The sequence below is a fragment of the Saccopteryx bilineata genome, chromosome 8 (genome assembly GCF_036850765.1).
Source record: "Saccopteryx bilineata isolate mSacBil1 chromosome 8, mSacBil1_pri_phased_curated, whole genome shotgun sequence".
NCBI lineage: Eukaryota > Metazoa > Chordata > Mammalia > Chiroptera > Emballonuridae > Saccopteryx > Saccopteryx bilineata.
Window position 1 is genome coordinate 7,554,997 of NC_089497.1, and position 25,138 is coordinate 7,580,134.

The 25,138-nt window shown below is 52.1% G+C and overlaps 1 protein-coding gene across 1 annotated transcript in view; it reads right to left on the reverse strand.

Annotated features, from left to right (window-relative positions):
* Positions 1-25,138, reverse strand: part of MINDY4B (MINDY family member 4B) — a 63,109-nt gene that overhangs the window by 22,775 nt on the left and 15,196 nt on the right. Inside the window, exons 2-6 of the mRNA XM_066240789.1 lie at positions 16,869-17,037; positions 16,615-16,642; positions 14,860-15,027; positions 3,660-3,779; positions 2,869-2,960 (exon numbers count right to left, since the gene is read on the reverse strand). Coding sequence (XP_066096886.1) covers positions 2,869-2,960; positions 3,660-3,779; positions 14,860-15,027; positions 16,615-16,642; positions 16,869-17,037 — 577 coding nt within the window. The remainder of the gene's footprint in view (positions 1-2,868; positions 2,961-3,659; positions 3,780-14,859; positions 15,028-16,614; positions 16,643-16,868; positions 17,038-25,138) is intronic.

The window sequence follows — 25,138 nt, forward strand, 5'->3', positions numbered from 1 at the left end:
GAATGCTCCAGAGGGCCTGTCCTCCCCGCTGTCACTGGAACGGGCACCCCACAGTGGTGTACTGTTTCCCTTGGTGATCTCAGCCGGTCCCACCCTGGGTGCTGTCGCCCCGTCGAGTCCCACACCTGTCCTCTTTCCGGAACGCCAGCCAGGACTGATCTCAGCTCTTTAACCAGCACTGCCCTTCCCAAGAGCAGCTCTTCCAGTTTCATCTCCCTGATTCCCAGTGTGCAAACCTCCGCCCCAGCAGCTGGATCAGCCCCCTGAACATACTCCCACATTCTCCCTCCGCGCCTTTGCTCAGGCACCATGGGCCTGCACGCCTGTCCTCTCAGCCTGATCACGTCCTGTACGTCCCGGGCCACCTGCAGACTGCCCTCACTGACCCAGAGCTTATACCCCTCCACCCTGGGGTAGTCATGTGCCCGGCATGGTTCCCACACTCCACACACGGCTTCATGTAATCCTCACAGCAACCTGTGAGGTGCGTTCTATCCCTACTCCTGTTTTATAGGAGGAAAGGCAGACAAAGGGGTTGAACCATTTGCCCCTTGTCATTCATCTTTCTTTTCTTTTCTTCTTTTCTGAGAAAGAGAGACAGATAGAAAGGGAGAGAGATGAGAAGCATCAGCTAGTAGTTGTGTTACTTTAGTTGTTCATTGATTGCTTCTCATACGTGCCATGACCAGGGCTCCAGCTGAGCCAGTGACCCCTTGTTCAAGCCAGTGACCTTGGGTTCAAGCCAGTGACTGTGGGGTCACATCTATGATCCCACGCTCAAGCAGCGACCCCATGCTCAAGTGAGATGAGCCCTCTCTCAAGCCGGCGACCTCAGGGTTTTGAACCTGGGTTCTCAGTGTCCCAGGTCAGTGCTCTATCCACTGTGCCACCACCTGGTCAGGCCTGCTCATTCGTCTTTAAAGGGGTAGAGCAGCAATCTGAATGCAGGTGGTCTGGCTCCTGGTCCCTACTCTTAGCCATTACACTCCAGTGAGCAGTGACCCTGAGGCTGTCAAACCTCCCAGGAAATGGGAGCCCATCTTTAGGTGGTAGACCTGTACGCGGCCTGTTTCCTCCGTGTTTTACATGGGTCACTGTTGTCCTGATGAAGAAACAGAAGACAGAGTTTGGCTGAGGAACTCGGCTGTAGTCAGAGCCCACTTAGTCCTGTGGCAATATAGAACAGAGTAACAAGGAGCCTTGTACGCCCCAACCCGAGTAGGAAGCAGGTGAGAATAGGAGGAGGCGTGATGAGAGGAGAGAAGGGAGAGAGCGGTGACGAGGAAGGTTCCGGAAGGCTTCATGGAGTGGGCTATGGGGGCAGTTGCTGGCTACCATGCAGTTCATGTTTGCCACTTGCTGGGACCGGGTTCACTGCTTGGCAGCCGTGCAGCTGGTATTGTGCATTCCACCTGGATTCCCCGGGACCCCTTTTCCTTAGCTGATGGGCACGTCCCCCGGTTCTTTCCGGTACTGCTGTGACTGGCTCCTGCTTTCCAGCGTTCTCTGAGGAGCTGGAGCCACCTGGTCCAGCAGCGCCTGGGACTTAACGCCCCCTCCTGAAGGATGGCCATGGCCCCTGCCTGAGGGGGGTGGGAGGTACAAAGTCCCTGCCCCCTTCGCTGAGGTGGGACAGTGACACCCAGGGCTGAGGGTGTCTTTTGACTTCTTTATGTTTTCTCTAATATCAAGCATAGAGTTTTTGCAAATGATAGGGGTTTGTTACATTCTAAGAGTAAAGCAATCTGAACTGATTTTTTGAAAGAGGCAAGTACCAAACTCGGTGCTTTGGTAGCCTGGTGAAATAGAAAGATTGATTCTTCACTTATCAGGGTGTTCGTCGACCCTGCGCTCCCCCCTGGCACGCCCAGGTGGGGGCTTCCCATCGAATATTGTCCAGTGCGCCCACCTGAGACCCGGGGCTTCGCTTCACCTAACAGGGTGGTTTGCCGTAGAGCAGTGGTCCCCAACCTTTTTTGGGCCACGGACCGGTTTAATGTCAGAAAATATTTTCACAGGCCGGCCTTTAGGGTGGGACGGATAAATGTATCACGTGACCGAGACAAGCGTCAAGAGTGAGTCTTAGACGGATGTAACAGAGGGAATCTGGTCATTTAAAAAAAAAATAAAACATCGTTTAGACTTAAATATAAATAAAATGGAAATCATGTAAGTTATTTATTCTTTCTCTGCGGACCAGTACCAAATGGCCCATGGACCGGTACCGGGCTGCAGCCCGGGGGTTGGGGACCACTGCTGTAGAGCACAGAAACCGTCACCGTGACTCTGCAGCTGAGCTTCGAGAGTGGCTCCAGGAGAGCTGTCCCCAGTCACGAAATGCAGCCCTTCGGGGACAATCAGCCCGGTTTCTGTCTTTCTAGGGGGGCCCCGGGGGATTTCCTGCTGTGATTACTGAGCACACAGAGCTTCTTGTGGAATGAGGAACCCCTCCGAGCGCTGCCGCAGCGGCCCCTCACCCGCGGAAGCTGCGGCCCCTGCCCTCCCTCGGCCCCTCACCCGCGGAAGCTGCGGCCCCTGCCCTCCCTCGGCCCCTCACCCGCGGAAGCTGCCCTCCCTGCCCTCCCTCGGCCCCTCACCCGCGGAAGCTGCGGCCCCTGCCCTCCCTCGGCCCCTCACCCGCGGAAGCTGCGGCCCCTGCCCTCCCTCGGCCCCTCACCCGCGGAAGCTGCCTTCCCTGCCCTCCCTCGGCCTCTCACCCGCGGAAGCTGCCCTCCCTGCCCTCCCTCGGCCCCTCACCCGCGGAAGCTGCCCTCCCTGCCCTCCCTCGGCCTCTCACCCGCGGAAGCTGCCCTCCCTCGGCCTCTCACCCGCGGAAGCTGCGGCCCCTGCCCTCCCTCGGCCCCTCACCCGCGGAAGCTGCGGCCCCTGCCCTCCCTCGTCAACAGCAGGTGTTTGAGGATGGATCCTTGGACCGCCATCTGGATGCTCCGGACGCCGCCCTGGAGGGGGGAGGATGAATCAGGGAGGCCGGCTGCAGGGCTTGACGACGGGACAGCTCTTGTACACGATGTCACGGTCTATCCTCTGCAGCCTTTCCCTCCTGGGATATAGATGCGCTAGGCTTAGCGAGAGACGGTGTATGTACCACCGGCTCGCCGTCCCTCCAGGCTCGACTCCGCAGTGACCAGCCTCTCTGTGTGGAGCCAGCCCCGTGGACTGGCACCTGGGGACATATGCCCTCCTGCACGAGGCCCCCTGTTACATGTCATGTCGAACTTTTCCATGAGTCGGAGGTAAGGAAATAGATGGCTGGCTCTTGACATTCTGTGTGACTGGTGATCAATGACATGAATTATTGAGGTTTTAAACAAGCCAGAAAGAAGCTGCTAGATTGCCTCCTGCCTCTGAATCCTCGGGGACACTCAGGACTTGGACTCGGAGAAGAGAGCCAGGGAAACTAGGAATTGAGGAAGTGGGAGAGAGGAGAAAAAGGAGTGGGAGTATTGGTTACCACCTGGAGAGCATACTGTTAAACAGTCTGTTACCATTTCAGGTTCAGTTTTAAAGTGCCAGTGCGTTTCTACGAGGGACTGTAATAAAACCGTGCATGCGCCTGGGTGAGGCGGGAAGGAAAAAGGAAACCCAAATGAGGAATAGGGAGTTGGGATTTAAAAAGAAAATTGTCACCTGCTATTTACCTTTCCCACTTCCAAAGCAAAGGCCAGGTCAGAATGCGGAGCATGGAACCTGAAACAGGCCTTTTCCCAGTCGTCGCTGAAGGCGCGGGCCGTGTTTCCAAAGAGGCTCTGCTGCAGCTTCTGGTGGGGGGGGGAGGGTTTGTTTAAACGAAGGTAGTTCTTACCAGACACATGCCTCATCCGCCAGTCTTCAGTAAGGTGGTGGAATCCTGGGGGGGGGCTCCCCTTCCTCCAGTCAGGGTGACGTATTGCTTCATTTCACGAATTGTAAAGTCCTGTGCAAGAGACTCCATCAGGTTCGCTTAGGCTACTCTACCCTGAATGCTCAGTGTGTCACCCCGGCACTTCGGTGTCCCCGTCTGATTTGTGTCCTTTGGGTCTGTCTCACCCGCCGTTGCTGGACAGCCCTCCTTTACCTCTGTGTAACGCGTGACAGGCCGCTGCTCTGTCCTGAGGCCTCTGTCCCTGTATTCGTGTCTCACGCCAGAATAAAAGGTAATAGGTGGGACGCGGTGTTGGTAACCGGAGTGCCATTGTGGCTTAGGTGATATTAAACAGGCACTCTGTTCTCTTGCCCCAGAACCTTTCAAGTTTTCCAGAATACTGTATGGTATATTGAGATTGGAAACTGTCTTTTAGAGCTTCCCAGAAAAATGGAAACAAACCTTTATAAACCAAACACATGAAATAAAAAAAAAAAAAGAGGGAATCACTTATAATCAGAGATCCACTAACCATTTAGCACAGGGGTTGGGAACCTATGGCTCGTGAGTCAGATGTGGCTCTTTTGACGGCTGCATCTGGCTCACAGACAAATCTTTAATAAAAAAAAATAATAACGTTAAAAATAGAAAACATTCTCATGTCTTGCAATCCATTCATTTCCTACTACTCATGTTCATGGTTGCGAGTGGCTGGAGCCAATCACAGCTGTCCTCCGGGACAACACCAAATTTTTGTTGGATAATGTGTAACGTACACGGGTCGTTGTATGGCTCTCACGGAATTACGTTTTAAACTATGTGGCGTTCATGGCTCTCTCAGCCAAAAAGGTTCCCGACCCTTGCTTTAGCACGTGCTGGGTCCAGTGTGGGGAAGAGAGGTGGGGAAGGTCTAATACCCCATAACAGGAGGTGTGAAGTTCCATAAGTCAAGTTCAAATTACCATGAAAGAACAAAGGAAGGAGAGAGGACTTCCTCAGGAAGGCTTCATGGAAGAGGTGGCATGTAAGCTTGGCTGGCAAATGGCATCCAGCATTGAGCATTTCCTATGCACCAGGCACTGGGCTAAGTGCTCTACACTCGTTACGTTAATTTAACCCTTTGAGGGAGGTACATTAGTGTCCCCCTTTTACAGAGAAGCATTTGCCGGACGTCGCCCAGCTGTGGGAAGCACAGCTGGGATGTGTTCCCGTTCTAACGCCGCTGCCCTGCCCCCCCCCCCCCCCGCCCGCCCAGCTGTGCTCCTGCAGGTGCTGTCCTGTCACCGCTGTCATTTCAGTGCGCCGGTCATTATTTAATTAATATTTTTCATCGGTTTGGGCCATTCTTTATAACTTAGAAAACACTTATTTAAAGGGGATACTTGCTATCACCTCCTTAGACGAGAATCAAAATGACTAGCCATGCACAATAGAAAGGATACGAAGGAAATAAAACGACGTTGTTGCCTTACGGCTAGAAACCGTTGCCTGTGAAATCTCTCTCGGGGCTCGCACTCCTTCCGATTAGAAAAGGAGGTAAGAAGTGTTCGAGGGGAGTGAACGCACGCCGTCCTCGCCTGCCTGCCTGCCTGCCTGCCTGCCGGAGGGAGCAGGGGCTGACTGTCCCAGGAGATAACTCGGGGTATTCGGGATGGTCCTTAAGGACGCCCCGGCGCTCCGGCAGAGACCCTGCTGCCTGTGAGGAGGGGAGGGCGGCCATCCAGAGCGCGGCAGACACGCACACGGCAGTTAGGGTGTCCAGGGCCGGGGCCCAGAACTCCGTGTGTGCGTGCATGTGTGTGCACGCGCGTATGTGTGTGTGGGTTCTGCGGCCACAGGGCAGGAAGTAATGGAAAAGTAAGACAGGAATGTGCTTTGGAGCTAGCTGACCCTGGCAGTCAGGGCATTGGACAAGGAACATGGAGCCCGACTGGCCCAGGGCCTGGGACCTCTCCCCAGCTGGGATGGAGCTGGCCCCGGGGTCCCTAAGAAGGACAGAGGCAGGAGAAGCAAGCACCCGGACTGCTGCACCCCTGTCAGACCATGCTCTGGTTTCCTGGCGGGAATCACCCATTACTCCCAGCCCTCTCTGCTCCCACCCTCCAAAGAGAGGGTTGTCTCCACAGAGAAGTAGAGGCAGGCACGTTTCAGTGGGAGCCAGGGCCCAGAACTGCACCTAAGGAAGAACGATCTGTCCTGTGTCTCGGGGCCACAGCAGATCAGAGGCTACTCTTAGACACAGACGCAGTATGTACGGTGGCCAAAGAGACCCATACTGCGTCACCAACCCAGCCCATCCCCAGCAGAGGATCGAAAATGACAGAGAGCGTTTCCCTGATGTCAAAGCTCCATAGCACAGAAGAAAGACCAGCCAGCATAGAGGAGCCCCAGGGATGCCCCTTCCCAACCATGAGCTTGCACAGGTTGCTGACCTCTGTAAGACTTTATCTGCTTGTCCCCCTGCTCGGCCCACATCACAGCTGTCCTTGAAAGAAGAGGTAGGGAGGGGCTTTGGACCGGTAAGTGCTGAGTCAGCGCAGAGCGTTGTCACCTAATGAAACACAGCCTGTCTGCCCTGGGCCGTCTGGTGCCTGCAGGAAGGAAGTCCTAACGCAGATGGGAAGAGACCAGAGACTGGCAGGACTGAGGGAGGGGAAGCCATGCATGAGCTGAGAGGTTAAGACTGTTGAGACGAAGAAGGCTTAGGATGCAAATTCAATTAGAAAAATTCTGCAAGCCAAACCATCATCCCATCTCCTATTTCTGGTGCCAGCTGCCACCTCCGACTTAGGGAGTGTCACTGCCCAGATGCACCTTGGGGAGGCGTAGGACAGAGGGGCTGCAGGCCTCTCAGGCCAGACCCCACTGGTTAGAGTGACAGCAGAGGGGACTCATCTTACCCACCTACTTTCCTGTCAAGTATAACTGGATGACCGGGTTAACCTGACACAGAGTCAGTGATCTGCATAAGTTGTTGTGCTGCCTGGAAACCACCCACCCACGGTAAATGGTCCTAATAAATGACTGTGACGGTCATTATTATGTAATGCAATCAAGCACAGTTTAGTTTTTCTCTTTGTTTTCTAGGAATCGTAATGAAAATCTTTTTCCTGGTTGCTGTGGTGATGATGATGATGGTGATGATTCACACACACACTTCCTGAATCATTCCTCTCAACGGGTTTAATTTCCTTACCTGGACTGCTTTGTCCCTTGTCCCTAGGCTTAGAGTTTCCCTGTGACAAGCTGGCCCAGTTCAGTCCTCTTCGACCTCACACCCACCACCCACCATGACCTTCTAGAATAATTCTCCTTGAAACTCGTTTCCTAAATCTTTTCTTGCTTTTTTTTAAAAAAAGACTTTATTTATTCATTTTAGAGAGGGAGGGAGGGAGGGAGGGAGGGAGGGAGAGAGAGAGAGAGAGAGAGAGAGAGAGAGAAAGAAGGGGGAGGGAGCAAGACACCTCAATTCCCATATGTGTCTTGACCCAGCAAACCCAGGGCTTCGAATCGGTGACCTCAGCATTCCAGGTCGGCGCTCTATCCACTGCGCCACCACAGGTCAGACAAATCTTTTCTTGCCTTAAAAATTACTGGACCATCATAGAATCAGAAATTCTTAGAGACATGAGTGCTAAGAAGACAACGCTGTCCTTGCCCTTCGAATGCAGTGCGGGGCTCTTGGCTGGACTGTGTTCACCTTGGATCCGTCAGCGTCTGGGGTAGTGCCTGGTACACAGGAGCTCACAAGAAGCGTTTGTTGAATAATTTTTAAAAAATCTAATTCAACCCTTTCCTGTGACAGTAAAGGACTTGAGGCCCCGAGCAGTTCAGTGGTTCGCCCAAGGTCACATAGTAAATGGCAGCGCCAGGACCCAAAGGCGGGGCTTCCCGCAAGCACCAGGCAGGGTCCCAGCCGGAAACGGTGGCCACGCTCTCCAGTCAGGACAGTTAACTTGAGGAGAGTTTAATACAGAAACTATTTGTAAAGATGTGGGCCACCGATGGGGAAACACAAAGGCTGATGCAGTCCCAGGGCTGGCGACCATAAGGAGTCGTATTATCTCCTGGGCCTGACAGGGCAGAGGCAGGGCCTGGTTACTTGAACCAGGAGAGGGAGCCCTGGGGGGAGGACTGCAGCTGGGGGGAGGACTGCAGTTGGAGGGAGGACTGCAGCTGGGGGGAGGACTGCCGCTGGGGGGAGGACTGCAGCTGGGGGGAGGACTGCAGCTGGGGGGAGGACTGCAGCTGAGGGAGGACTGCAGCTGGGAGGAGGACCGCAGCTGGGGGAAGACCGCAGCGGGGAGGAGGACCGCAGCTGGGGGAGGCGCAGCTGGGAGGAGGGGGGAGGACTGCAGCTGGGGGAGGACTGCAGCTGGGGGGAGGACTGAAGCTGGAGGAGGACTGCAGCTGGGAGGATGGGGGAAGACTGCAGCTGGGGGAGGACTGCAGCTGGAAGGGGGGAGGACTGTGGCTGGGGGAGGACCGCAGCTTGGGGGAGGACTACAGCTGGGAGGAGGACTGCAGCTGGAGGGAGGACTGCAGCGGGGGGAGGACCGCAGCTGGGGGAGGACCGCAGCTGGGGGAGGACTACAGCTGGGAGGAGGACTGAAGCTGGAGGGAGGACTGCAGCTGGGGGAGGACTTCAGCTGGGAGGAGGGGGGAGGACTGCAGCTGGGAGGAGGACTGCAGCTGGGGGAGGACCACAGTGGGGAGGAGGACCGCAGCTGGGGGAGGACCGCAGCAGGGGGAGGACCGCAGCTGGGAGGAGGACCGCAGCTAGGGGGAGGACCGCAGCTGGGGGAGGACCGCAGCTGGGAGGAGGGGGGAGGACTGCAGCTGGAGGGAGGACTGAAGCTGGGGGGAGGACCGTAGCTGGGGGAGGACCGCAGCTGGGAGGAGGACCGCAGCTGGGGGGAGGACCGCAGCTGAGGGGAGGACCGCACCTGGGAGGAGGACCGCACCTGGGGGGAGGATTGCAGCTGGGGGAGGACCGCAGCTGGGGGAGGACCGCAGCTGGGGGAGGACCGCAGCAGGGGGAGGACTGCAGCTGGGAGGAGGACCGCAGCTGGGAGGAGGACCGCAGCTGGGGGAGGACTGCATCTTGGGGGAGGACTGCAGCTGGGGGAGAACTGCAGCTGGGAGGAGGACTGCAGCTGGGGGAGAACTGCAGCTGGGAGGATGGGGGAGGACTGCATCTTGGGGGAGGACTACAGCTTGGGGAGAACCGCAGCTGGGAGGAGGACTGCAGCTGGGGGAGAACTGCAGCTGGGAGGATGGGGGAGGACTGCAGCTGGGGGGAGGACCACAGCTGGGGGAGGACCGCAGCTGGGGGAGGACCGCAGCTGGGGGAGGACTGCAGCTGGGAGGATGGGGGAGGACTGCAGCTGGAGGAGGACTGCAGCTGGGGGAGGACTGCAGCTGGGAGGGGGGGAGGACTGTGGCTGGGGGAGGACCGCAGCTTGGGGGAGGACTACAGCTGGGAGGAGGACTGCAGCTGGAGGGAGGACTGCAGCGGGGGGAGGACCGCAGCTGGGGGAGGACTGCATCTTGGGGGAGGACTACAGCTGGGGGAGAACTGCAGCTGGGAGGAGGACTGCAGCTGGGGGAGGACTGCATCTTGGGGGAGGACTACAGCTGGGGGAGAACTGCAGCTGGGAGGAGGACTGCAGCTGGGGGAGGACTGCATCTTGGGGGAGGACTACAGCTGGGGGAGAACTGCAGCTGGGAGGAGGACTGCAGCTGGGGGAGAACTGCAGCTGGGAAGATGGAGGAGGACTGCAGCTGGGGGAGGACTGCAGCTGGGAGGGGGGAGGACTGTGGCTGGGGGAGGACCGCAGCTGGGGGAGGACCGCAGCTGGGAGGAGGACTGCAGCTGGGGGAGGGCTGCAGCTGGTGGAGGGGTCCATCCCGCTGTGTCCCTTCTGTCTCCCTCCACACCCCATTGGCCCAGCCCGACAGGAAGTCAGACAGGGTGGGGCGGCAGGGTGGGGGTGGGGACCGCTGCTGATGGAGGCACTACAGCCCGTCCTGGGCGGAAAGCAGGATGGAGAAGGTGAGCCAGTACATAAAGGGGCGCACGAAGGACAGTCACCACCCTGGACTGAGATGCCTCGCTAGGGGATTGTCCAGAGCAGCAAATTAATGAATTCATTAAACATCTCCCGAGGCCCATCTACCGGCCAGACCTTCGGCTGGGGCGCCAGGATGTGCTCCCTGCTCCCAGAAAGCCACCTCTTTGCCTGTTATCCTCTATTACATTTTTATATGGGTCTCCCCCAAAATGTTTGACCTCTCAGTGTTGCATTTTCAGTGTGATCCTGCTGGGTGGCGTGGCAAAGACACCAGGGTTTCGTCTGCTGGCTGCTGAGAAGGGAGGCTACAGGAGCCCGTTCCAGGCTGGGTCCTGGGGAAGGGCCCGGCGTGGAGGGGGGTGGGAGATGCCCACGGGAGGGCGGGCAGCGGCAGGCTGGTGGAGGGGCCCGAGGCAGGTGCTCCCCTTGTCCACAGTCTCCCCTGGGCCGGCACACTTGCGCAAAGTTTGCCGCAGCACACACACCACAGCGTGTCACGCTGCGGGGGAGGAAGGAGGCTGTGCTATTGGAAATAGGGCCACAAAAAGGCGAGGAGCAGGAGAGCCCGGGAAGCAAGAGTGCGGAGGGCGCTGCACCCACCCCTGCTCTCGCAGCCGATTCTCAGCGGAGAGGGTGTGCGGTGCCAGGAAATGCCACGCATCTCTACTTCAGACAGAGTGGGGAGAAATGGCAGGATGACAACAAAATGCGTTCTTAGGTGGTGTCAGAAACCCAGGCTGGGTAGCTCAGTGGGTTAGAGCATCGCCCTGCTATGCCAAGGTTGTGGGTTCGATCCCCAGGGCACATACTAGAGTCAACCAATGAATGCATCAATAAGTGCAAGGACAAATTGATGCTTCTCTCTCTCTACCTCTTTCTACCTTTCTCTCAAGTCAATAGATAAATAAAAATATTTCAGTGGGTATTTACCGGGCAACTGCACTGCCCAAATGTCGATTAGACTCGGCCACGCTTCCAAACCGCCTTCTGGGACACACACGTTCAGAAGCCCAAGGCTTATCATCTTCAGGTCCCGGAGTCCTGAGCTGTGTTTAATCAAGGTGACTGCTATTTAAAGGATGCGCTGGCCTCTGGCCCACATGACGGGAGCATGTCCAGATTTATTTATTTATTTATTTTCAGGAAAATCAAATTTTCCCTACTTCTGGGACTTTCTGAGTATTCCCATCAGCTCCGTTTCAGGCTATAGTGGTCCGATTCTTTGGTCTTCCAGCCCTTCCCAAAGGGAGAGGATGACCCGGGAAAAGTCACAAGGGTGGCGGGGTGGGGGGCTGGGGGTGGGGTGGGGAAGGAGGTCTCCATTGTATCCCGTTTGTGTTGGTGGAGAAGTGAGGAATTCAGGCCCAGACGCCCCAGCCTCTCTAACGACACAGGGAGAGACTGGAAGACTTTGGAAGCATCTGTGAACGCTTCTCCTCTCCCCCTCCCCCATTTTAAAGATTTGTATGTGTGTGGTTTTTTTTTAATAATGGGTCATACATCCGAAGGGTTCAAAATCTGGAGCACAAAACGGTAGCTGAGAAAGACTCCCTCCCACCCCCCTCCTGTCCCCGCCCTTCCCCCACCGTTATCCGTTACAAAGTCTTCTGCAATTTCTGTGTGTGCATACAGGCAAATACGGGTTAGACAATCATATCGTTTTTCTCCCTTTTTCACACACAAAGCAGCCTATTCCAGATGTATACGTATCTACATACAGATATATAGATATAAATTTTAAAGGGACATTTTCCATAGAAGTTTATTTCGGAGGCTGAAGCTACCTACGTTTGTATTAGAGGTTGTTCATGACAAACATTAGCTTGTCCGGTAAAATACAGATAGCTGCTCTAGCTTTTGTTCCTCCCGCGCAGTGTGGCAGCGTGACCGCCGAGGCTGGACACTAGCAGGATGACATGTGACCTGTCTTCCTCACCCAAAGGGGAGGATTCACTAGGTGTCTAACACACAGCGAGTTCAGGCGCCATCCAGGGACCACAAGGCCCCTGAGCGGAGCGTCTCGCGAGAGCTGCGCTGACCGGTCCTCTCGTGACACTGGGCGTTTGAGCACAAGAGGGATGGTGGACTGGGGCGCGAAGATGTTTGACGAGAAGGAGCAAGTGGGCCTCGCAGTGCCCTGGTGCTGCTGGGGTGACAGTGGAGAGGGGCTCTGTGCAGCCTAGGGGACAATGTGTGATTAAAGCAGTGGGGCTGGGGTCCCTGTCTCTGATGATGTGGGGGGACGGGGTCCTTAGATCTGATGTTTCCTTGTAGGCGCTTAAGGGACGGCCAGGCTCACCCGGATCTCTGCACCCGGGCTCAGGGGCAGGTCCACTGGGCTCATCTCGAGTCCCTGAGCCTGGGCCCAGGGGCAGGGCAGCCAGTGCTCACCCCGGGTCCTGGCACCGGGCCCAGGGGCAGGGCAGCCAGTGCTCACCCCGGGTCTCTGCACCTGGGCCCAGGGGCAGGGCAGCCAGTGCTCACCCCGGTCCTGGCACCTTGGCTCAGGGGCAGGGCAGCCAGTGCTCACCCCGGGTCTCTGCACCTGGGCTCAGGGGCAGGGCAGCCAGTGCTCACCCCGGGTCTCTGCACCTGGGCTCAGGGGCAGGGCAGCCAGGGCTCACTCCGGGTCTCTGCACCTGGGCTCAGGGGCAGGGCAGCCAGTGCTCACCCCGGGTCTCTGCACCTGGGCTCAGGGGCAGGGCAGCCAGTGCTCACCCCGGGTCCTGGCACCGGGCTCAGGGGCAGGGCAGCCAGTGCTCACCCCGGGTCCTGGCACCTGGGCCCAGGGGCAGGGCAGTCAGTGCTCACCCCGGGTCCTGGCACCGGGCCCAGGGGCAGGGCAGCCAGTGCTCACCCCGGGTCTCTGCACCTGGGCTTAGGGGCAGGGCAGCCAGTGCTCACCCCGGGTCTCTGCACCTGGGCCCAGGGGCAGGGCAGCCAGTGCTCACCCCGGGTCTCTGCACCTGGGCCCAGGGGCAGGGCAGCCAGTGCTCACCCTGGTCCTGGCACCTTGGCTCAGGGGCAGGGCAGCCAGTGCTCACCCCGGGTCTCTGCACCTGGGCTCAGGGGCAGGGCAGCCAGTGCTCACCCCGGGTCTCTGCACCTGGGCTCAGGGGCAGGGCAGCCAGGGCTCACCCCGGGTCTCTGCACCTGGGCTCAGGGGCAGGGCAGCCAGTGCTCACCCCGGGTCTCTGCACCTGGGCTCAGGGGCAGGGCAGCCAGTGCTCACCCCGGGTCCTGGCACCGGGCTCAGGGGCAGGGCAGCCAGTGCTCACCCCGGGTCCTGGCACCTGGGTCCAGGGGCAGGGCAGTCAGTGCTCACCCCGGGTCCTGGCACCGGGCCCAGGGGCAGGGCAGCCAGTGCTCACCCCGGGTCTCTGCACCTGGGCTTAGGGACAGGGCAGCCAGTGCTCACCCCGGGTCTCTGCACCTGGGCTCAGGGGCAGGGCAGCCAGTGCTCACCCCGGGTCTCTGCACCTGGGCTCAGGGGCAGGGCAGCCAGTGCTCACCCCGGGTCTCTGCACCTGGGCTCAGGGGCAGGGCAGCCAGTGCTCACCCCGGGTCTCTGCACCTGGGCTTAGGGGCAGGGCAGCCAGTGCTCACCCCGGGTCTCTGCACCTGGGCTCAGGGGCAGGGCAGCCAGCACTCACCCCGGGTCCTGGCACCTGGGCCCAGGGGCAGGGCAGTCAGTGCTCACCCCGGGTCCTGGCACTGGGCTCAGGGGCAGGGCAGCCAGTGCTCACCCCAGGTCCTGGCACCGGGCTCAGGGGCAGGGCAGCCAGTGCTCACCCTGGGTCCTGGCACCGGGCTCAGGGGCAGGGCAGCCAGTGCTCACCCCGGGTCCTGGCACCTGGGCCCAGGGGCAGGGCAGCCAGTGCTCACCCCGGGTCTCTGCACCTGGGCTCAGGGGCAGGGCAGCCAGTGCTCACCCCGGGTCCTGGCACTGGGCTCAGGGGCAGGCCCACCAGGCTCATCCTAGGTCCCTGCACCCAGGCCCAGGGGCAGGCCCACCAGGCTCATCCTAGGTCCCTGCACCCAGGCCCAGGGGCAGGACCGCCGGAGCTCAGGAGAGGTGCCTTCTGCTCCCTGTCAGGGCCGCAGAGCGGTCTCTGCCCGTGGCTCTAGAATGTGGAGGGCTGCTGTGAGTGGGAGGCACCTCTGACCCTGGTGGGTCCTATTCCCCTGGCTCCTCTCCTGACTAGGCTCCCCTGGTTCCCAGCACGTGGCTTCGACCATGACAGCTGGTCCTTTGGACGTCTGCCGAGACCTTGCCTGCCGCCCGGGACTGTGCCATCCAGTGAGATGCTGTAGTTCTGCCTCCTCACTGCGAGTCCGTCCCAGTCCCTCACCCCTGCCCTGGCCAAGTTTTGAATTGAGCAAATGGTCCTCAGGGCCAGAAGCTTCCAGATTCACCTGGATCCCCAAATATTGGGTTCTTTTCAAATCTGCACAGTAGTTGGCGGCCCCAGAAATCCCTGCTTCCTGAGACCAGCTCTTGGCCCAGGGCCGGGCCTGGCAGAGGCCCCTCCCTCCCTCCCTCCTGCTCATACTGGGACGGGTCCGTCTCAGCATCCACATGGTCTTACACGTTCACAGCACTTGACCGCTGACCTACCCTCCCTTTGATAGTGAATTATTTGGCCTTAAGTCCCTTTCTCCTGCCAATTTAACCATCAAATCAAGGAAGCGAATCAAGAGAAATTCAGAGTTGGGGAGTAGGCGAAGACCATAACATCACCCGTGTCCTTGAAAAAATACTATAAATAAGTCATTTTAATTATATTCTCCTTTTACCAATAACCGCCGTGTGTAGTCTTACCTTCGATAATCCTCTCACATGGCAGCAGATAGGATTCTCCAGCCCTGTTGTTTGGGGAAGATTACGTTTCGTCTCATGTTTAATTGACAAGCCGTACTCACCGTGGCCACTGCCAGGGAGATGGGGACGCCTCCCGATTTTGAAGGGATGGTGGAGGGGCTGGGAATGGAACAAAGGCTACTGGGTGGCCAGTGTCCTTGTCCTCTGGGCTGAGGTATCCCTGGTCCATCTTCATGTTCATCAGCAGACACGTGGCGGTCTTTGTGAGTCTGTGTAAAGTGCCACCACCAAAAAAACAAAGCAAACAGAGCTGTGATGACCTTCCCCCATTTTTCTTTCTCCCTCTTGGATATTTTTCCCCCCCAGAAACTACTGTCTCCCTTTTCCAGATGTCTGAAAATTGTGAGACACAGCAAGAAAAGAGACAGAAGAACCCCAGCATCTGTGTAAGGGGTTTCTCTCCTAAGTTTCATGTGACACGAAGTAACTATGGAAACATAATTAATGCTATCAAGACCTTGACGGGAAATCATGTTTAGAGAAGAATGTAAATGTCACTGAGTCTTGTTTTGAGAGGACAGCATTTTATAAACAATGACTAAACCTTCTCAGTCCAGGAGAGGGATTTTTCTCGATGTTGTTAACCGGCCATCGCATGAAGTCAGGTGCCTTCCTTTTCACTCTCTCTGGTTCCTAGTCCCCCGTGAGTGACTGAGATTTCCTTCTTTAAAAAATTCACCTCCCACCCCCGCATCTGTAAAGAAAAATAAACCTGTTCCTCTGTTTCTTGACTGACGATGTGGCGTTGAGATATTAGTTAGCGTCACCTCTCCTGCCAGTTACGTCGCCTCCCCACTCACGCCGTGAAACCCGTCTGCCCTGTGGGGAGCTGCCGCGTGAAGGCAACGGCCTTGTTAGTGTTTCTGGGTTCCTAGAGGCTGACACGCTTCCTTATCTCAGAAACACAGGTTCCAAGTCGCAGGCCGCTGATTGGATCAGACGCGTTTTGTAAATCAAATGGAAAAAGGTCTTTTACCTTTACGCAGGTGGGTCTCCTCTACCTGGGTAAGGCGTAACTCGGTATTGGTTTATTTATTGATTGACTATCTCCAGGACTGAAGTAGAATCACTAGCTCCCCGATTCTAATTTAGACGACAGTAAAGAGAATAGCACAAAGAAGGCTTTTGATCACAGGTTCCTCGGGGCCCGGCGCTTTCAAGTTATGGTGAAAGCATTAATAATTCCACTGTCTGATCAAATCATACGCTGCTGAAAATCACCTTAATATTTCTGTGCCGTGTTAGTTCAATGATTGGATGAGTGTCTGAGATACAAAGTCTGTTATCTTCTAACCTTTCCGGGGGACACGAGGTACAGACATTTTTCATCTTCTATTGTAAAACAGATTTTGAAAATGCCTTTTAACACCCAGAATTCAGTCATCTCTCTCTCCTTTGAAAAGGGTGAAGGAAAACAATTTCTCAGAAGCTGAATAAAGATAAGTATTTTCCAAACTGCTTCTCTTCAGGGACGCCGAAGCACTTTGTTGTCAGAAGAGAGCGTTATTTCACAAGTGCAGGGACTCCAGGTTCTAATATTACTTTTCTTTTTTCTAAAATAATAACCATATGGTGCTTATAATGATGAAAAGTCGCCCATAAACGTAGGAAGAGATGTTTATGAAAAAAGAAAGCACAAGAAAAGACCTTGACCAGGCTCTCTACTTTTAGGTCTTCACACAGTAAGTGCCAGGTGCCTTAGTGACATTATGTGCATAGAATATTTTGCTGATAACATGGTTGTTTGAAGAAGCAACTAGAGGAAAACACATAGGCTTTGAGAAAAAAATAATTACCTGAGGAGTTGTATTATTGGCCCCCAACCTAAAAACGAAAGAGAAAACATCAAGAAAAGGACTCTATCCAACCCTCCCATCTGTAAAGCTCCTCAACCCTAACCTTGCTAAGGACGTCTTTTTCTGCAAATAGTTACGCCTTTCAAATGTAGATCTATCATGGAGACTTCTCATATAGCAAGCGTAAACACTGATCACCAAAATACCTAAAGTCTCTCTGGTTCTAGAAAAGTGAGAAAATGACCACATCTTACCTGACATAACTAAAGATTTTCCTCCATCTGTCAAGAAATGAAATTTTCCTAGTTATCTCCTCCAAATCCAGCCCTTGGGAGCTTTGTTCTTGGTCTGAGACCTCCATAGCCACTCTGCGGAACCGGAAGCAGGAGGTGGTTAGGCTGGGAGAGAGGTCCGTCCACGGAGCTGTGCGGGGACCCGGGAACAGGCGGCCAGGCGGACAGGTGGAACAGTGCCGCCCCCACTTTTGACCGGGAAGGAGCTCACGCCACACGCTTGCTGTCCTGGGCGCTTTGGAAGCCCCTGCTATCAGATCACGATTAAACTTTCATTAGAGGTCGAATACTTCTGTGTGTTTTTGTTCACTGAATAGTTGCCATGAATGTTTAATCCAAGACACGGATTTGTAAACAAAAGGATCGCAATGACTTCCCCGCATCAAAGCGACTGGGATACTTTCACTGATGAGAGATGCATGCTGATGGAACATGATAGTGCCCAAGGCTTTTTGTTTGTGAACAGGAAGTGCTCTGCCAAAGCGGGTAAAAGCCATTCTATTGATGTAAAAAGCTCTACCTACTACAACCGAGTCATATGCAGGTCGAGGAAAACACAGGCCGACGGATATTTGATGTGGATTTTAGTACACAGAAATCTCACACACAGTGTGAAGGGGGACGGCTTGATTTGTTTCAGGGAGAAGCAAATTGGCTGAATGAAGGTTAGCTGTAATAACTAGGATGATAAAGGATATTGATGGGGCTTGGCCAGGTAGCTCAGTTGGTTAAAGCATTGTCCTGATACGTCAAGGTTGCAGGTTCGATCCCCGGTCGGTCGGGGCCCATATAAGATTCAACCAATGAATACATAAATTATTGGAACAACAAATCAATGTTTCTCTCTCTTTCTCTCTCACACACACACAAACAAATAAATTAATTAATTAATTTTTAAAAAGGAATATTGATTGTTGTGATAGTTAATTTTCTGTGTTAACTTGCTAGGCTGTAGTTCCCAGGTTTTGGTCCAGCACCAGTCTAGGTGTTGCTGTGGAGGTATTTTTTGCATGTTATTAATCTTTAAATAGTTGGTTTTGAATAAAGAGAGTTATTCTGTATTGTGCGGCTGACCCCCCGAGCCTCGTCCAGTCAGCTGAAGGCTGTAAGGGAAGACTGAGGTCCCGGGAGGCAGAAGGAAGTAGGCCTCCAGACAGCTTTCAGACTTGAGCCGCAGCACCTTCTTTTTCCTGGGTCTCTAGGTGGCCAGCCTGCCTGCGTATTTCAGAATTGCTGGCCACACAGTCATGGGGGCCAGCTTCTTAAAAACCTTTCTCTCTCTCCCTCTCTCTCTCTTATCTTATGGAGTCTGTTTCTATGAGGACCCTGAGTAACACAATGGTGTCCATCAAAAACACACTGGTTACCAGTCAGTGTCTTGGTTGAATACTAAAATTGCACCTCTTCAACAGGAGGTCATTTTCTCTATAAACGTTACTGATCACAAGTTTTGTAAGTTCCTGGAAATGTTAAGATGTCACAGCAAAGACGCTCTTTGGATTTATGATGACTGGAGTGGTCAGACCTTGAAACACAAGTCACTACACAAACCAAAGGTGAGTTTGGGTGTCAACAATTTTGCTTGGGTTTCCAGTTTCTTAAACCTCTAGGTTTTTTGTTTTGTTTTGTTTTTCAGTGAGAGGAAGGGAGGCAGAGACAGACTCCCACATGCATCCAGCAAGCCCCCTAGGGGGCGATCCTTTGCCCATCTAGGTCATTGCTCCATTGCTCAGCAACCAAGCTCTTCTTAGTGCCCGGGACCAACTGGCTCCAATTAAGTCTTGGCTGCAGAAGGGGAAGAGAGAGAGAGAGAGAGAGAGAGAGAGAAGGAAGAGGGGTGGATAAGGAGATAGGCACCTCTCCTGTGCGCCCTGACCAGGAATTGAACCTGGGACATCTACATGTTGGGCTGACACTCTACTGCTGAGCCAACCAGCCAGGGAAAACCTCCAGCTTTTTAAAATTAATTTTTGGTGGTTGTTTAAGCATTTCACAGGTTCCATAAACTTATACCCGATTTAATATTATTATTGTCAACATAAAAAACAAACAAAAAAACCCCTTCTAATCTCCCTCCTTTAACCATCTATCCCCTCTTTTTTTGTAAAAAACAACATTTATTGTTTTCATCTTTATAATTTTATAGTTTTAATGGTAGTATCAGTATTTAATATTTATTGGACACCCCCAGTGTGGAAAAAAAAAGAAGAAATTACTTGCTTCTTTCTCTGAAATAATATAATGGTCAGAAATGTCTTTGAATTTCTTATTTAGAACTATATTAAAAAACAAATTCTGAGCCCTGGCATCCAGGTGGGTAGATTGCCCTCCCAAAACGCAGAGGTTGCCAGTTCGATTCCCGTTTAGGGCACATACAGTAACGGATCTATCTATCTCTCGCTCTCTTTCTCTCTCTCCCTTTCTCTCTCTCTAAAATCAATAAAATAAACATTAAAAAACTAAATAAATTCTGGCCCTGTTTGGGTAGCTCAGCTGGTTGGAGTGTTGTCCTGATGCATTAAGGTTGTGGGTCAGGGAGCCTATGGGAGTCAACTGGTGAGTGCCCGGATAAAGAGATCAGTGTTCTCTGTCTCTCCCTTTCTCTCTCTCTTCCTCTTTCTAAAGTCAATGAATAAAAATAAAAAAATAAAATTCTGGGCCTCCCATTTAAATTATTTAATGAGCCAAAACAAAACCAAGAAAGGGGAGTAGCTAAGAAATCTATTTTTCTTAAGAATCACTATTAAATATGTATATTTGGGGCTATGTCTGTGTCCTGATTTACAGAGATTTCTGTGGAGGTGGAATTATAAATTCCAGTGATTAGGCAACTTACTGATAAACCATCCTATTGGTTTAAAAAATAGTTTTGGTTAAGAAACATATTGTATTGTATATTGAGTATTTCCCGTGTACCGGATGGACACTTGGAGATGCCACAGTGTATAAGATGCGGTTCCTGCTCTTCCTGAGAAGGACAGAGACACGCGCAGAGGGGCCAACGCTCTGGGGTCACAGAGGACGGGCGGGGAGCAGGGAGGTAAACAGCGTGGCTTCTGGGTCCAGATTGCTTAGTTCTGAAGCATGGTTTCACCTCGTACTAGCTTTATGGCCTTGGACATGTTATTTAACCTCTTTATGCCTCAGTGTATTCATCTGTGAAATGGGGATAATTTCAGACCTTTACCATGTCAAGACTTCTAATCCATGAAAATGGTAGTTCACTTATTCCTTATTTATCTTCCCATTGTTTAATCCCCAGAAATGGAATGCTTGAATCAAAGACTATGGTCATTTTAAAGACTTTTGTGGTCTGACCTGTGGTGGCGCAGTGGATCAAGCGTCGACCTGGAACGCTGAGGTCGCTGGTTCGAAACCCTAGGCTTGCTCGATCAAGACACATATGGGAGTTGATACTTCCTGCTCCTCCCCCCTTTCTCTCTCTCTCTCTCTCTCTCTGTTTCTCTTCTCTAAAAAATGAATAAATAAAAATAAAGACTTTTGCTACATATGGTCAAATTTCATTATTGCTTTTGAACATCCCTCCCCCAACCCCTCTTATTCCTTTTATTCCTTAGTTAGAATTCATGGTCCCGCCTTTTTTAATTTAAAAGAAAAATGCTGCCTGACTGGTGGTGCTGCAATGGATAGACCATCAGCCTGGCATGCTGAGGACCCAGGTTCCAAACCCTGAGCTTGCCACCTTGAGTGCAGGGTCTCTGGCTTGAGAATGGGATCATGAACATGACTCCATGGTCACTGGCTTGAGCCCACGGCCACTGGCTTGAGCAAGGGGTCACTTGCTTTGCTGGAGTCCCCTAGTCAGGGCACATATGAGAAAGCAATCAATGAACAACTAAAGCGCCATAACTATGAGTTGATACTTCTCATCTCTCCATTCCTGTCTGTCTGTCTCAATCTTCCTAAAAAAAAGAAAAATGCTGTCTTCACTTCCCTGCTTTCTCTCTCTTTTCAGTTAGATGTTGATCAGGTTCTACAGATGGAAAGGCTGACCTCTGGAATACACCAAGGGTTAAGCAGGTAACTCTTCCACATCAGAGGAAACCACCGCTTTGTTGGGCATTTTGGCTGTAAGAAGGGGGGTGGGGGAGAAGAGAAGGGATTGTGGATCCTGGGCCAGGTCTTGAGGAATAGAGCAGGGGAGGGGTACAGAAATATCTAGGACCTGGAGCTGCCCTCTTCAATATCTGTAATGCCCTTGCCTCCACCCCATGGCATATGAAATCACCTAAAACTTCTGTCCCAAGACTACACCAGGTGCATCAATGGACTAGGGCTGAATATGGGGTCTCAGGTAGCAATGGGCCTGCCGCAGCAGCAGAAAGAGCAAGTACTCAGCCGGCCAGCGGAGGAAGAGAGTTTTGCAGCTGAGCTGTGGGGCTGGGGGTGATGGTGTAGAGATTATTCCCCTGGAAAGGAAATGTGCTGTGTACATGCAGGGCTCTGCACCTGGATCCATTTGCTTTCTTTGTTGATGATTTGGAAAAATAATACCACTGATTTCATGAGAAAAGCCAGGATTTATTCCAAACTTGGAAATTAGTATGCAAAAACTTAATGTTGTTAACATTTGCTATAGTTTACCAGAAAGCTATGACTGGTCTTTATAGACATTGACTCGATTTAGTCTTACACTGAAATTTGAAAACCTAGTGCTTGCAAGCATTTTAACCAGTTTGCAAAATCATCCCCAACCTTTTTTCTTGCTGTTTTCATATGATGCTTCATAAACAGAAATCAGGAAGTGAAATTTTGGAGACTTTGATTTAAAAAAAAAAAATCTTATTAGTGCTTAATTAACCTTACCCCTGCAAAACTCTTCCTTAGGATTAAATTAAATCCTTTATGCTTTAATTATCATTCATTTTCTTTAGTTTTAATACCTGTGGAGATGGAAATTTCCTGATTATAGTCCTTGTTAAAAGAATTTTACCAGTCCACTGGAAACTTGAAGATGGTTTTGCTGTATTCTCCTTCTGTTCTTTGGTGTGGAGAGAGAGCGTGTCAGGCCCAGGGTCAAATCCAATAGCCTTGTCATGACTGTGACCTTGGAGATGTTCATCTCCCTGAGCTTGACTTTTCTTACCCCCTTTGACTTAGCTCATAGAATCATAATGAATATGCCTTATGTGAAAATGCCTAACCATTAACCAATGTTTTCTTGTCTCTTACATGTTAAATATTCTCTCTTACAAGTTTTATTTTTTTCCTGCCTTTATGTACCTTAGGGGTAGCAGCTCAGGGCCGGGATAGAGCTAGAAGTCAAAAGTCCTAAAGTGAGCAGACCGGGACACTGGCCCTGAGCCAGCCCCCCAGTCACGGCCAGGTAGCCTTTGGCTGGTCACTTAGTCGCTGGTGTGAGTCCCAGTCCTCATCTGAATAGTATGATGGAAGAATATATATTTGGTCACTGTCCATAGTACCTGTCATAGAACTCCTAAAACCCTTAGAATTTCCTGAGTGACAAGGGCGATGAGACTGTTTTTGGTTCTAGGGAGGCTTGACTGGTCCCCTCGATGGCTTCAGACAGGGCTGGCCACCAGGAACACCAAGCCCTGATGATAACCCTGAAAATTTCGGTCCCAGACCCCAGTCTCTGAGGAGCGGAAATGGACCGGAGGTTGAGCCAGTCATCAATGGCCAGGGATTTAATCAATCATGTCTACGTTATGCAACCTACGTAAAAACCCGGAACCATGGGACTTGGGAAGCTTTCCAGTTGCTGAATGCATCCGTGTACCAGGAGGATGGCACACCCCAGCTCCATTGAGGAATAGGCTCATGTACTTGGGACCCTTCTGGACCTCACGCTCCCTCTATCCCTCCTCATTGGGCTGTTTATTTTTATCCTTTGTCATAAACTGGCATGCATAAGCGAGGTGACTTCCTGAGCCATTCTAGTAAATTACTGAATCTGAAGAAGGGGGTGTAGGAACCCCCAATTTATAGCTGGTTGGTCAGAAGTACAGGTGACTTGATACTTGCTATTAAAATGAGCTGAGCTCTTAAACCTGGGGAGTCTAACTCTAGGTAGTCAAGAAATGTATTTGATTGTAAGACACCTAGTTGATGGGAGAATTAAAAAATTGTTTGGCGGGTGTTTTGTGGGGGACCTCTCATTTGGGATCAGAAAGAACCCAAGAACCAGCATTTAAAACACATGTCCTGGGGTCGGATTGTTTGGCTGGGAATCTTTGCTCCTCTACTATACAAGTTAGCTACTGCTGCCTAACAAATTACTGTAGATGAGCCACTTGACACAAAACTTATTTATTACTTCACAGGTTCCATGAGTCAGGAGTCTAGGCATGGCTTAGCTGGTCGTCTGCTCAGGGTCTCACAAGCCTGCAATCCAAGCATTGACCAGGCCTTGAGTTCTTATCTAGGCTCAGGGTCCTCTGCTAAGCTCACAGAGTTGTTGGCAGAATTTCTTTCCTTGTGACTTTAGAACTTGTTTCTTGAAGAACAGTGGAAAAAAGGGAGTCTCTGATGCTTCAGGTCTCTGATCTTGGGGGAAGCCTATAATCTCTTACAAAGAACTCACTTAATTAGGTCAGGTCCAACTGGGGTCATCTCCCTTTTGATTAGCTAAAAGTCAAACTGATTAGGGGTCTTAATTACATCTGCAAAATTCCTTCACCTTTGCCATATAATGTACCGTACTCAAGGTGATGGGATACCACCTTGGCCTTACTGTGTTCTTGGCTGTGTTAAAGATGGCCTCTCTGTGTTTTTTTGGCAGATTGTGTCTTTCAAGGCATTGGTCAGTTTCAAGGCATTGGTCAGTTACAAATTTGTGAGCAGAGAGTTATTCAGAGTAATCCTTTATTATTCTGTTAATGTCCATGAGATCTGTAATGATGTCCCCTCTTCCATTTTGTTTTTTTTTTTTAAGTGAGAGAGACAGAAAGGGACAGCCAGGAACAAACAGGAAGGGAGAGGGATGAGAAGCATCAATTCTTCATTATGACACCTTAGTTGTTCATTGATTACTTTCTCATATATGCCTTGACCTGGGGGCTACAGCCGAGCCAGTGACCCCTTGCTCAAGCCAGTGACCTTGGGCTTCAAGCCAGTGACCTTTGGGTTCAAGCCAGTGAGCATGAGGTCATGTTTATGATTCCACACTCAAGATAGCTACCCTGCACTCAAGCTGGCAATCTCGAGGTTTCAAACCTGGGTCCTCTGCATCCCAGGCCGATGCTCTATCCACTGTGCCACTGCCTGGTCAGGCTTTCATTTCTAATATTAGTCATTTGCATTCTCTCTCTCTCTCTCTCTCCTTAGCCTGGCTAGAGGCTCATTGATTTTATGGATCTTTTCAAAAACCACCTTTTGTTTTTATTGATTTTCTGTTTTTAGTTTCATTAATTTCTGCTCTGATTTTTATTATTTATTTTCTTCACCTTATTTTGGGTTTAGTTTTCTCTTTTATTTTTCTTTAGTTTCCTAAGGTAGAAACTTGATTTATTAATTTTAGATCTTTCTTTACTAATCTATACATTCAATGCTTATAAATTTCCCCTCTGAGCACTATTTTTGTTGTATTTCACAAATTTTGATAAGTGGTGTTTCATTTTTATTTAGTTCAAAGTATTTTAAAATTTATCCTGAGATTTCTTCTTGATCCGTGTGTAATATAATTTTTTTTTTTTTTTTGGTATTTTTTGTATTTTTCTGAAGTTGGAAACGGGGAGAGACAGACAGACTCCCGCACGCGCCCGACTGGGATCCATCCGGCACGCCCACCAGGGGGCGATGCTCTGCCTACCAAGGGGCGATGCTCTGCCCCTCTGGGGCATTGCTCTGCCACAACCAGAGCCACTCTAGTGCCTGGGGCAGAGGCCAAGGAGCCATCCCCAGTGCCCGGGCCATCTTTGCTCCAATGGAGCCTCGTGTGGGAGGGGAAGAGAGAGACAGAGAGGAAGGAGAGGGGGAGGGGTGGAGAAGCAGATGGGCGCTTCTCCTGTGTGCCCTGGCCGGGAATCAAACCAGGAACTTCTGCACGCCAGGCCGACGCTCTACCACTGAGCCAACCAGCCAGGGCTTGATCCATGTGTAATGTAATTTAGAGGCATGTTGTTTAATCTCCACAGGCTTTGAGATTTTCCAGTTATCTTTCTGTTATTGATTTCCAGTTTAATTTCATTATAATCTAAAAGCAGATGTTGTATGATTTCTATTCTTTTAAATTTGTTAAGTTTCATAAC